General features: G+C 37.8%; 1 protein-coding gene across 4 annotated transcripts in view; it reads right to left on the bottom strand.

Annotated features, from left to right (window-relative positions):
• Window positions 1-13512, bottom strand: part of ACP3 (acid phosphatase 3) — a 182352-nt gene that overhangs the window by 27472 nt on the left and 141368 nt on the right. For all 4 annotated transcript variants that reach the window (XM_077130129.1, XM_077130130.1, XM_077130131.1 and 1 more), the window contains one exon: window positions 1169-1251. In XM_077130129.1, the coding sequence (XP_076986244.1) occupies window positions 1169-1251 (83 nt within the window). The remainder of the gene's footprint in view (window positions 1-1168; window positions 1252-13512) is intronic.

Below are 13512 nucleotides of genomic sequence, written 5' to 3'. Positions count from 1 at the left end.
GGCTCCACCATCTTTCCAGTTACCAAGACTTGAAACTTTCCCATAATCTGTGTCTTCCCCCTCATCATTGCCCTCTACCCACATTACAATTCATCACTGAGTCCTGTAACCCATTGTCTCTTTTCTTGTCCTGCTGCTGCCCTAGTTTTAGGCTTTGTCCCTACTTTTCTAGACTATTCCAAGAGCTTCCTATGCTATACTATAATACATATATATATATATATATATATATATAGATAGATAGATAGATAGATAGATAGATAGATAGATAGATAGATATCCTGTTCCTATCCTCTCCCTCCTCTAGCCCATTCTGCAAGATTAACCTCTGAGGTATTGTTCCTAGCCTATCACCGCTGGCCTCTTCTTCCTTGACCAAACACTTTCAGAGGTGTAACCTAATTGTTTCTCTCATATATTAAATGAAGAAGCAGAACCGAATGGCTTTCAAACTACATTCTAGTACAAATTCTGAGATTTGATATCAATGCTGTCCAATAAAACTTTCTTCAATGATGGAAATTTTCTCCATCTGTTCTGCCTAAAAAGGTAGTCACTGGTTTTCATGTGGCTCTTGAGCACTTGAAATGTGGCTAGTGCAACTGAGGCACTAATTTTTCTTTCTATTCAATTGTAATTAATTAAAATTTAAATTTGAATAGCTACATGTTGCTAGTAGGCTACACATTAGTTAGCACAGTTTATATCTATCTAATTTGGTATCAACTTCTCCACATTCCTAGCCTTCCACTCCTATTCTAATAACTCCCTTACATACCTTATAGACCAGCAAGTAACTGCTTACTGATTCCTTCCATCCTGATACCTTCGATGTGCTGTCTACTCCAGGAAGCCTTCCTGTTTCTCTTCCCTACCATCCCTGACTAGAAGTGATGTCTTCCTTCTCTGAGGCAACAAAAACACTTGCTTACACATACTGCATTTCTATACTGTTTGTATGGTGCTTATGTGTTTATTTGTCTTCTGATCTGTTTTAGATTGTACCTTTCTCAAAGGCCGGAATTCTGTGTTTAATTTCAAAAGCCTTGAACAGGTACCCACCATCTACTGGGCAATGGGGAAATGAAGGTTAAGAAGATGAGGTCCCATCCTCAAAGAGATCACACAATTGAACAAATGGATGTTGAATGAAGACAGAAATACTCACTGCAGAATACATGACAAGTTTTCTGGGGCTCAATGCCTGCGATGCATTCCTCATGTGATAAAGGATTTCTTTGATGAGGACACCTTAAAGAATACAGATCAACAATGGAGCTGAAGCAAGCATGGGTTCATATTTTTAGTACATGAGATTTTTGTTAATTCATGCTTAGGACTCTCTCTGCCACAACCCTTATGACTTACAAAGAGAGGGAAAGAACTAATTTTGATCTAGCATCTGCTGTGTGCTAGGAGGTGTCATTTACATAATTATCTTACTAACTCCTGGCTTATCTCCAATTTATAGGTGAGGAAGGTGAGACTCAGAGATGTTAAGTGACGTGCCCAAGATCACACAGCTGGGGAGGGGCCAAGATGGTGGCTTAGTAAGGTGTGCGTGTTTTAGTTCGTCCTCCAGAACAACTACTAAATAACCATAAACTGTACAGAACAGCTCCTGGAGCCATGACAGAGACCGGACACACAGCGCACCCCAGTCTGGACCAGCTGCACCGGCTGTGAGACTCCGCAACAGTGAGTTTCCCGAACCGCGCGCACTTTCCCAAGCCACGGAGGTCAGCGGCCGGCGCCCCTCCCTCACAGGCAGCTTCCCGGACTGGCTGCAGGTCTTGGAAAAGTGAGTTCCCCAAGCCATGGCGGCTGGTGGCCGGTGCCCCTCCCACACAGGCAGCTTCCCGGACTGGCTGCGAGTCTCAGAAAGGCGAGTTCCCCAAGCCGTGGTGGCCGGCGGCAGGCGACCAGCTCCCCTCCCCCACGGGCAGCTTCCCAGAGGGAAAGGAAAGAGTCTCCAACAGTGGCAGGGACTGGGTCCAACCAAACACCAATAGTGGCATTAACAAACAAATTCTGACTGCTAGAAGTGGGCCCCCAGCTCAGGCAAAACTGATCAAGGCAGAAGTCGCCTACTGGGCTGACTAAAAGGGAGGAAAGGGGACGAAGCAGAGCCTTCTGCGACTGTTTCTGCGGAGACTTGGTTCCATCTGGACTCGGCGCCGGGATTGCACAGGCGGCAAGTGCCCCGGGCGCGGAAACAGGCTGCTTTCAGGGCTGTCTACCACCTGAAACTTCCCCACGGGAGGGGTGAAATGCAACTCAGGCGGAATCCCTCTCTCAAGGAATTCAGATCCCAGGGCTTCGCAATTTGAAGGCATTAAAACCAGCCTACAACCTTTCCTCTGTCTCCACCACACCCGCAGCAGGGAGAGCCTTCCAAAGTTAAAGGAGCCACAACATATTTTGCTGGTAGGACCCCCAGACAGACAAGCGCCACATACTGGGCAGGATAAGAAAGCAATCTCCAGAATAAACTAATTAAGGTAATTAAATGTCCAGATGCCAGAAAAAATAACAAATCACACCAGGAAAATTGAAGATATGGCCCAGTCAAAGGAACAAACCAATAGTTCAAATGAGATACAGGAGCTGAGACAACTAATTCTGAATATACGAACAGAAATGGAAAACCTCTTCAAAAACCAAATCAATAAATTGAGGGAGGACATGAAGAAGGCAAGGAATGAACAAAAAGAAGAAATGGAAAGTCTGAAAAATCAAATCACAGAACTTATAGAAATGAAAGATACAGTAGAAGAGATGAAAAAAACAATGGAAACCTACAATGGTAGATTTAAAGAGACAGAAGATAGAATTAGTGATTTGGAGGATGGAACATCTGAAATCCAAAAAGAAACAGAAACTATAGGGAAAAGAATGGAAAAATTTGAGCAGGGGCTCAGGGAATTGAATGATAATATGAAGCGCACAAACATACGTGTTGTGGGTGTCCCAGAAGGAGAAGAGAAGGGAAAAGGAGGAGAAAAACTAATGGAAAAAATTATCACTGAAAATTTCCCAACTCTTATGAAAGACCTAAAACTACAATCCAAGAAGTGCAGCACACTCCAAAGAGAATAGATCCAAATAGGCGTTCTCCAAGACACTTACTAGTTGGAATGTCAGAGGTCAAAGAGAAAGAGAGGATCTTGAAAGCAGCAAGAGAAAAACAATCCATCACATACAAAGGAAACCCAATAAGACTATATGTAGATTTCTCAGCAGAAACAATGGAGGCAAGAAGACAGTGGGATGATATATTTAAATTATTAAAAGAGAAAAACTGCCAACCAAGAATTCTATATCCAGCAAAATTGTCCTTCAAAAATGAGGGAGAAATCAAAATATTTTCAGTCAAAAAGTCACTGAGAGAATTTGTGACCAAGAGACCAGCTCTGCAAGAAATACAAAAGGGAGCACTAGAGACAGATACGAAAAGACAGAAGAGAGAGGTGTGGAGAAGAGTGTAGAAAGAAGGAAAATTAGATATGATATATAAAATACAAAAGGCAAAATGGTAGAGGAAAGTACTACCCAAACAGTAATAACACTAAATGTTAATGGACTGAAATCCCCAATCAAAAGACATAGACTGGCAGAATGGATTAAAAAACAGGATCCTTCTATATGCTGTCTACAGGAAACACATCTTAGACCCAAAGATAAACATAGGTTGAAAGTGAAAGGTTGGGAAAAGATATTTCATGCAAATAACAACCAGAAAAGAGCAGGAGTGGCTATACTAATATCCAACAAATTAGACTTCAAATGTAAAACAGTTAAAAGAGACAAAGAAGGATACTATCTACTAATAAAAGGAACAATTCAACAAGAAGACATAACAATCATAAATATTTATGCTCCCAACCAGAATGCCCCCAAATACGTGAGGAATACACTGCAAACACTGAAAAGGGAAATAGACACATCTACCATTATAGTTGGAGACTTCAATTCCTTACTCTCATCAATGGACAGAACATCTAGACAGAGGATCAATAAAGAAACAGAGAATTTGAATATTACAATAAATGAGCTAGACTTAACAGGCATTTATAGGACATTACACCCCACAACATCAGGATAAATCTTTTTCTCAAGTACTCATGGATCATTCTCAAAGATAGACCATATGCTGGGTCACAAAGCAAGTCTCAACAAATTTAAAAAGATTGATCATACACAACACTTTCTCAGATCATAAAGGAATGAAGTTGGAAATCAATAATAGGCAGAGTGCCAGAAAATTCACAAATACGTGGAAGCTCAACAACACACTCTTAAACAACCAGTGGGTCAAGGAAGAAATTACAAGAGAAATTAGTAAATATCTCAAGGCGAATGAAAATGAAAACACAACATATCAAAACCTATGGGACGCAGCAAAGGCAGTACTAAGAGGGAAATTTATTGCCCTAAATGCCTATATCAAAAAAGAAGAAAGGGCAAAAATTCAGGAATTAACTGTCCACTTGGAAGAACTGGAGAAAGAACAGCAAACTAACCCCAAAGCAAGCAAAAGGAAAGAAATAACACAGATTAGAGCAGAAATAAATGAAATTGAAAACATGAGAACAATAGAGAAAATCAATAAGACCAGAAGTTGGTTCTATGAGAAAATCAATAAGATTGATGGGCCCTTAGCAAGATTGACAAAAAGAAGAAGAGAGAGGATGCAAATAAATAAGATCAGAAATGGAAGAGGAGACATAACCACTGACCCCACAGAAATAAAGGAGGTAATAACAGGATACTATGAACAACTTTATGCTAATAAATACAACAATGTAGATGAAATGGACAAGTTCCTAGAAAGGCATGAACAACCAACTTTGACTCAAGAAGAAATAGATGACCTCAACAAACCAATCACAAGTAAAGAAATTGAATCAGTCATACAAAAGCTTCCCAAAAAGAAAAGTCCAGGACCAGATGGCTTCACATGTGAATTCTATCAAACATTCCAGAAAGAATTAGTACAAACCCTGCTCAAACTCTTCAAAAAAATTGAAGTGGAGGAAAAGCTACCTAATTCATTCTATGAAGCCAACATCACCCTCATACCAAAACCAGGCAAAGATATTACAAAAAAAGAAAACTACAGACCACTCTCTCTAATGAATATAGATGCAAAAGTCCTCAACAAAATTCTAGCAAATCGAATCCAGCAACACATTAAAAGAATTATACATCATGACCAAGTAGGATTCATCCCAGGTAGGCAAGGATGGTTCAACATAAGAAAAATCAATTAATGTAATACACCATATCAACGAATCAAAGCAGAAAAATCACATGATCATCTCAATTGATGCAGAGAAGGCATTTGACAAGATTCAACATCCTTTCCTGTTGAAAACACTTCAAAGGATAGGAATACAAGGGAACTTCCTTAAAATGATAGAGGGAATATATGAAAAACCCACAGCTAATATCATCCTCAATGGGGAAAAATTGAAAACGTTCCCCCTAAGATCAGGAACAAGACAAGGATGTCCACTATCACCACTGTTATTCAACATCGTGTTGGAAGTTCTAGCCAGAGCAATTAGACAAGAAAAAGAAATACAAGGCATCAAAATTGGAAAGGAAGAAGTAAAACTATCACTGTTTGCAGATGATATGATACTATACGTCGAAAACCCTGAAAAATCCACAGCAGAACTACTAGAGCTAATAAACGAGTATAGCAAAGTAGCAGGTTACAAGATCAACATTCAAAAATCTGTAGTGTTCCTATACTCTAGCAATGAACAAGCTGAGGGGGAAATCAAGAAACGAATTCCATTTACAATTGCAACTAAAAGAATAAAATACTTAGGAATAAATTTAACTAAAGAGACAAAAGACCTATACAAAGAAAACTACAAAAAACTGTTCAAAGAAATCACAGAAGACCTAAATAGATGGAAGGGCATACTGTGTTCATGGATTGGAAGACTAAATATAGTTAAGATGTCAATTCTACCTAAATTGATTTACAAATTCAACGCAATACCAATCAAAATCCCAACAACTTACCTTTCAGAAATAGAAAAACCAATAAGCAAATTTATCTGGAAGGGCAGGGTGCCCCAAATTGCTAAAAGTATCTTGAGGAAAAAAAACGAAGCTGGAGATCTCACGCTGCGGGACTTTAAGGCATATTATGAAGCCACAGTGGTCAAAACAGCATGGTATTGGCATAAAGATAGATATATTGACCAATGGAATCGAATAGAGTGCTCAGATATAGACCCTCTCTTCTATGGACATTTGATCTTTGATAAGGCAGTCAAGCCAACTCACCTGGGACAGAATAGTCTCTTCAATAAATGGTGCCTAGAGAACTGGATATCCATATGCAAAAGAATGAAAGAGGACCCATATCTCACACCCTATACAAAAGTTAATTCAAAATGGATCAAAGATCTAAACATTAGGTCTAAGACCATAAAACAGTTTGAGGAAAATGTAGGGAGATATCTTATGAATCTTATATTGGAGGCGGTTTTATGGACCTTACACCTAAAGCAAGAGCACTGAAGAAAGAAATAAATAAATGGGAGCTCCTCAAAATTAAACAAACCTTTGTGCATCAAAGAACTTCATCAAGAAAGTAAAAAGACAGCCTACACAATGGGAGACAATATTTGGAAATGACATATCAGATAAAGGTCTAGCATCCAGAATTTATAAAGAGATTGTTCAACTCAACAACAAAAAGACAGCCAATCCAATTACAAAATGGGAAAAAGACTTGAACAGACACTTCTCAGAAGAGGAAATACAAATGGCCAAAAGGCACATGAAGAGATTCTCAATGTCCCTGGCCATTAGAGAAATGCAAATCAAAACCACAATGAGATATCATCTCACACCCACCAGAATGGCCATTATCAACAAAACAGAAAATGACAAGTGTTGGAGAGAATGTGGAGAAAGAGGCACACTTATCCACTGTTGGTGGGAATGTCAAATGGTGCAACCATTGTGGAAGGCAGTTTGGCGGTTCCTCAAAAAGCTGAATATAGAATTGCCATATGACCCGGCAATACCATTGCTAGGTATCTACTCAGAGGACTTAAGGGCAAAGACACAAACGGACATTTGTACACCAATGTTTATAGCAGCATTATTTACAATTGCAAAGACATAGAAACAGCCAAAATGTCCATCAACAGATGAGTGGCTAAACAAACTGTGCTATATACATACGATGGAATATTATGCAGCTCTAAGACAGAATAAACTTATGAAGCATGTAATAACATGGATAGACCTAGAGAACATTATGCTGAGTGAGACTAGCCAAAAACTAAAGGACAAATACTGTATGGTCTTACTGATATGAACCGACATTAGTGAATAAACTTGGAATATGTCATTGGTAACAGAGACCATCAGGAGATAGAAATAGGGTAAGATAAGGGGTAATTGGAGCTGAAGGGATACAGACTGTGCAACAGGACTGGATACAAAAACTCAGAAATGGACAGCACAATACTACCTAATTGTAATGTAATTATGTTAAAACATTGAATGAAGCTGCATGTGAGGTATAGGTTTTTTTTTCTCTCTCTATTATTGTTTTATTTCTTATTCTGGTGTCTTTTTTTTTTTTACAGTTTTTTTTTATTAATTAAAAAAAATTAACTAACACAACATTAGAAATCAATCCATTCTACATATGCAATCAGTAATTCTTAATATCATCACATAGGTGTATGGTCATCATTTCTCAGTACATATGCATCGATTTAGAGAAAGAAATACCACGACAACAGAAAAAGAAATAAAGTGATAACACAGAGAAAACACAAATAAAAATAAAAAGTACAAAAATATATAAGAGAAAGAAAAAAAAAACAAAAAAAAACTATAGATCAGATGCAGCTTCATTCAGCGTTCCAACATAATTACATTACAGTTAGGCAGTATTGTGCTGACCATTTTTTTTTTTTTTTTTTTTTAGACATCATACCATTCTACATATGCAATCAGTAATTCTTAACATCATCACATAGATGCATGATCATCGTTTCTTAGTACATTTGCATCGGTTTAGAAGAACTAGCAGTATAACAGAAAAAAATATAGAATGTTAATATAGAGAAAAAAAATAAAAGTAATAATAATAAGAACAAAACAAACAAAACAAAACAAAACAAGAACCTATCGCTCAGATGCAGCTTCGTTCAGTATTTTAACATGATTACTTTACAATTAGGTATTATTGTGCTGTCCATTTTTGAGTTTTTGTATCTAGTCCTATTGCACAGTCTGTATTCCATCAGCTCCAATTACCCATTATCTTACCCTGTTTCTAACTCCTGCTGAACTCTGTTACCAATGACATATTCCAAGTTTATTCTCGAGTGTCGATTCACATCATTGGGACCATACAGTATTTGTCTTTTAGTTTTTGGCTAGACTCACTCAGCATAATGTTCTCTAGGTCCATCCATGTTATTACATGCTTCATAAGTTTATCCTGCCTTAAAGCTGCATAATATTCCATCGTATGTATATACCACAGTTTGTTTAGCCACTCGTCTGTTGATGGACATTTTGGCTGTTTCCATCTCTTTGCAATTGTAAATAACGCTGCTATAAACATTGGTGTGCAAATGTCTGTTTGAGTTTTTGCCCTTAATTCCTTTGAGTAGATTCCCAGCAATGGTATTGCTGGGTCGTATGACAATTCTATATTCAGCTTTTTGAGGAACCGCCAAACTGTTTTCCACAGTGGTTGCACCATTTGGCATTCCCACCAACAGTGGATAAGTGTGCCTCTTTCACCGCATCCTCTCCAGCACTTGTCATTTTCTGTTTTGTTGATAATGGCCATTCTGGTGGGTGTGAGATGATATCTCATTGTGGTTTTGATTTGCATTTCTCTAATGGCCAGGGACATTGAGAATCTCTTCATGTGTCTTTTGGCCATTTGTATTTCCTCCTCTGAGAGGTGTCTATTCAAGTCTTTTTCCCATTTTGTAATTGGGTTGGCTATCTTTTTGTTGTTGAGTTGAACAATCTCATTATAAATTCTGGATACTAGACCTTTATCTGATATGTCGTTTCCAAATATTGATTCCCATTGTGTAGGCTGTCTTTCTACTTTCTTGATGAAGTTCTTTGATGCACAAAAGTGTTTAATTTTGAGGAGTTCCCATTTATTTATTTCCTTCTTCAGTGCTCTTGCTTTAGGTGTAAGGTCCATAAAACCGCCTACAATTGTAAGATTCATAAGATATCTCCCGACATTTTCCTCTAACTGTTCTATGGTCTTAGACCTAATGTTTAGATCTTTGATCCATTTTGAGTTAACTTTTGTGTAGGGTGTGAGATATGGGTCTTCTTTCAATCTTTTGCATATGGATATCCAGTTCTCTAGGCACCATTTATTGAAGAGACTGTTCTGTCCCAGGTGAGTTGGCTTGACTGCCTTATCAAAGATCAAATGTCCATAGATGAGAGGGTCTATATCTGAGCACTCTATTCGATTCCATTGGTCGATATATCTATCTTTATGCCAATACCATGCTGTTTTGACCACTGTGGCTTCATAATATGCCTTAAAGTCAGGCAGTGCAAGACCTCCAGCTTCGTTTTTTTTCCTCAAGATGTTTTTAGCAATTTGGGGCACCCTGCCCTTCCAGATAAATTTGCTTATTGGTTTTTCTATTTCTGAAAAATACGTTGTTGGGATTTTGATTGGTATTGCATTGAATCTGTAAATCAATTTAGGTAGGATTGACATCTTAACTATATTTAGTCTTCCAATCCATGAACACGGTATGCCCTTCCATCTGTTTAGGTCTTCTGTGATTTCTTTTAGCAGTTTTTTGTAGTTTTCTTTATATAGGTTTTTTGTCTCTTTAGTTAAATTTATTCCTAGGTATTTTATTCTTTTAGTTGCAATTGTAAATGGGATTCGTTTCTTGATTTCCCCCTCCGCTTGTTCATTGCTAGTGTATAGAAATGCTACAGATTTTTGAATGTTGATCTTGTAACCTGCTACTTTGCTGTACTCATTTATTAGCTCTAGTAGTTTTGTTGTGGATTTTTCCGGGTTTTCGACGTATAGTATCATATCATCTGCAAACAGTGATAGTTTTACTTCTTCCTTTCCAATTTTGATGCCTTGTATTTCTTTTTCTTGTCTAATTGCTCTGGCTAGAACCTCCAACACAATGTTGAATAATAGTGGTGATAGTGGACATCCTTGTCTTGTTCCTGATCTTAGGGGGAACGTTTTCAATTTTTCCCCATTGAGGATGATATTAGCTGTGGGTTTTTCATATATTCCCTCTATCATTTTAAGGAAGTTCCCTTGTATTCCTATCCTTTGAAGTGTTTTCAACAGGAAAGGATGTTGAATCTTGTCAAATGCCTTCTCTGCATCAATTGAGATGATCATGTGATTTTTCTGCTTTGATTTGTTGATATGGTGTATTACATTAATTGATTTTCTTATGTTGAACCATCCTTGCATACCTGGGATGAATCCTACTTGGTCATGATGAATAATTCTTTTAATGTGTTGTTGGATATGATTTGCTAGAATTTTATTGAGGATTTTTGCATCTATATTCATTAGAGAGATCGGCCTGTAGTTTTCTTTTCTTGTAATATCTTTGCCTGGTTTTGGTATGAGGGTAATGTTGGCGTCATAGAATGAATTAGGTAGTTTTCCCTCCACTTTGATTTTTTTGAAGAGTTTGAGGAGAGTTGGTACTAATTCTTTCTGGAATGTTTGATAGAATTCACATGTGAAGCCGTCTTGTCCTGGATTTTTCTTTTTAGGAAGCTTTTGAATGACTGCTTCAATTTCTTTACTTGTGATTGGTTTGTTGAGGTCATCTATGTCTTCTTGAGTCAAAGTTGGTTGTTCATGTCTTTCCAGGAACCCGTCCATTTCCTCTAAATTGTTGTATTTATTAGCGTAAAGTTGTTCATAGTATCCTGTTATTACCTCCTTTATTTCTGTGAGGTCAGTAGTTATGTCTCCTCTTCCATTTCTGATCTTATTTATTTGCATCCTCTCTCTTCTTCTTTTTGTCAATCTTGCTAAGGGCCCATCAATCTTATTGATTTTCTCATAGAACCAACTTCTGGCCTTATTGATTTTCTCTATTGTTTTCATGTTTTCAATTTCATTTATTTCTGCTCTAATCTTTGTTATTTCTTTCCTTTTGCTTGCTTTGGGGTTAGCTTGCTGTTCTTTCTCCAGTTCTTCCAAATGGATAGTTAATTCCTGAATTTTTGCCTTTTCTTCTTTTCTGATATAGGCATTTAGAGCAATAAATTTCCCTCTTAGCACTGTCTTTGCTGCGTCCCATAAGTTTTGATATGTTGTGTTTTCATTTTCATTCGCCTCGAGGTATTTGCTAATTTCTCTAGCAATTTCTTCTTTGACCCAGTCGTTGTTTAGGAGTGTGTTGTTGAGCCTCCACGTATTTGTGAATTTTCTGGCACTCTGCCTATTATTGATTTCCAACATCATTCCTTTATGGTCCGAGAAAGTGTTGTGTAAGATTTCAATCTTTTTAAATTTGTTAAGACTTGCTTTGTGACCCAGCATATGGTCTATCTTTGAGAATGATCCATGAGCACTTGAGAAAAAGGTGTATCCTGCTGTTGTGGGATGTAATGTCCTATAAATGTCTATTAAGTCTAGTTCATTTATAGTAATATTCAGATTCTCTATTTCTTTGTTGATCCTCTGTCTAGATGTTCTGTCCATTGATGAGAGTGGTGAGTTGAAGTCTCCAACTATTATGGTATATGAGTCTATTCCCCTTTTCAGTGTTTGCAGTATATTCCTCACGTATTTTGGGGCATTCTGATTCGGTGCGTAAATATTTATGATTGTTATGTCTTCTTGTTTAATTGTTCCTTTTATTAATATATAGTGTCCTTCTTTGTCTCTTTTAACTGTTTTACATTTGAAGTCTAATTTGTTGGATATTAGTATAGCCACTCCTGCTCTTTTCTGGTTGTTATTTGCATGAAATATCTTTTCCCAACCTTTCACTTTCAACCTATGTTTATCTTTGGGTCTAAGATGTGTTTCCTGTAGACAGCATATAGAAGGATCCTGTTTTTTAATCCATTCTGCCAATCTATGTCTTTTGGTTGGGGAATTCAGTCCATTGACATTTAGTGTTATTACTGTTTGGATAATATTTTCCTCTACCATTTTGCCTTTTGTATTATATATATCATATCTGATTTTCCTTCTTTCTACACTCTTTTCCATATCTCTCTCTTCTGTCTTTTTGTATCTGACTCTAGTGCTCCCTTTAGTATTTCTTGCAGAGCTGGTCTCTTGGTCACAAATTCTTTCAGTGACTTTTTGTCTGAGAATGTTTTAATTTCTCCCTCATTTTTGAAGGATAATTTTGCTGGATATAGGAGTCTTGGTTGGCAGTTTTTCTCTTTTAGTATTTTAAATATATCATCCCACTGTCTTCTAGCTTCCATGGTTTCTGCTGAGAAATCTACACAAAGTCTTATTGGGTTTCCCTTGTATGTAATGGATTGTTTTTCTCTTGCTGCTTTCAAGATCTTCTCTTTCTCTTTGACCTCTGACATTCTAACTAGTAAGTGTCTTGGAGAACGCCTATTTGGGTCTAATCTCTTTGGGGTGCGCTGCACTTCTTGGAACTGTAATTTTAGGTCTTTCATAAGAGTTGGGAAATTTTCAGTGAAAATTTCTTCCATTAGTTTTTCTCCTCCTTTTCCCTTCTCTTCTCCTTCTGGGACACCCACAACACGTATATTTGTGCGGTTCATATTGTCCTTGAGTTCCCTGATACCCTGTTCAAATTTTTCCATTCTTTTCCCTATAGTTTCTGTTTCTTTTTGGAATTCAGATGTTCCATCCTCCAATTCACTAATTCTATCTTCTGTCTCTTTAAATCTATCATTGTAACTATCCATTATTTTTTCTATGTTTGCTACTTTATCCTTCACTTCCATAAGTTCTGCGATTTGTTTTTTCAGTTTTTCTATTTCTTCTTTATGTTCAGCCCATGTCCTCTTCATGTCCTCCCTCAATTTATCGATTTCATTTTTGAAGAGGTTTTCCATTTCTGTTCGTATATTCAGCATTAGTTGTCTCAGCTCTTGTGTCTCATTTGAGCTATTGGTTTGTTCCTTTGACTGAGCCATATTCTCAATCATTTGAGCGTGGACAGTTATCTTCTGCTGTTGGCGTCTGGGCATTTATTCAGATTTCTCTTGGTGTTGGACCCAGCAAGGTTGTAATATTTTTCTGTGAAATCTCTGGGATCTGTTTTTCTTATCTTGCCCAGTATGTGGCGCACGTGGCACACGTTTGTCTCAAGTGTTTGGAATGGGTCTCCCCCAGTCACCGATATCCGTGGCCTGGGGATTTCGGATCCAATTCTCTCCGTTGGTTCAGGGGCCGCGCGTGGTGGGGGCGTCAGCTGCCGCGGCTTGAGGGGACCCTGTGGCTGGTTGCGGGCCGCAGCGGGCCTGGGGGAT

This window comes from Tamandua tetradactyla, chromosome 15, assembly GCF_023851605.1.
Source record: "Tamandua tetradactyla isolate mTamTet1 chromosome 15, mTamTet1.pri, whole genome shotgun sequence".
In the NCBI taxonomy this organism is placed as follows: Eukaryota; Metazoa; Chordata; class Mammalia; order Pilosa; family Myrmecophagidae; genus Tamandua; species Tamandua tetradactyla.
The sequence above is the reverse complement of the archived record's forward strand: the minus strand, read 5'-3'. Positions and strand labels throughout refer to the sequence as shown.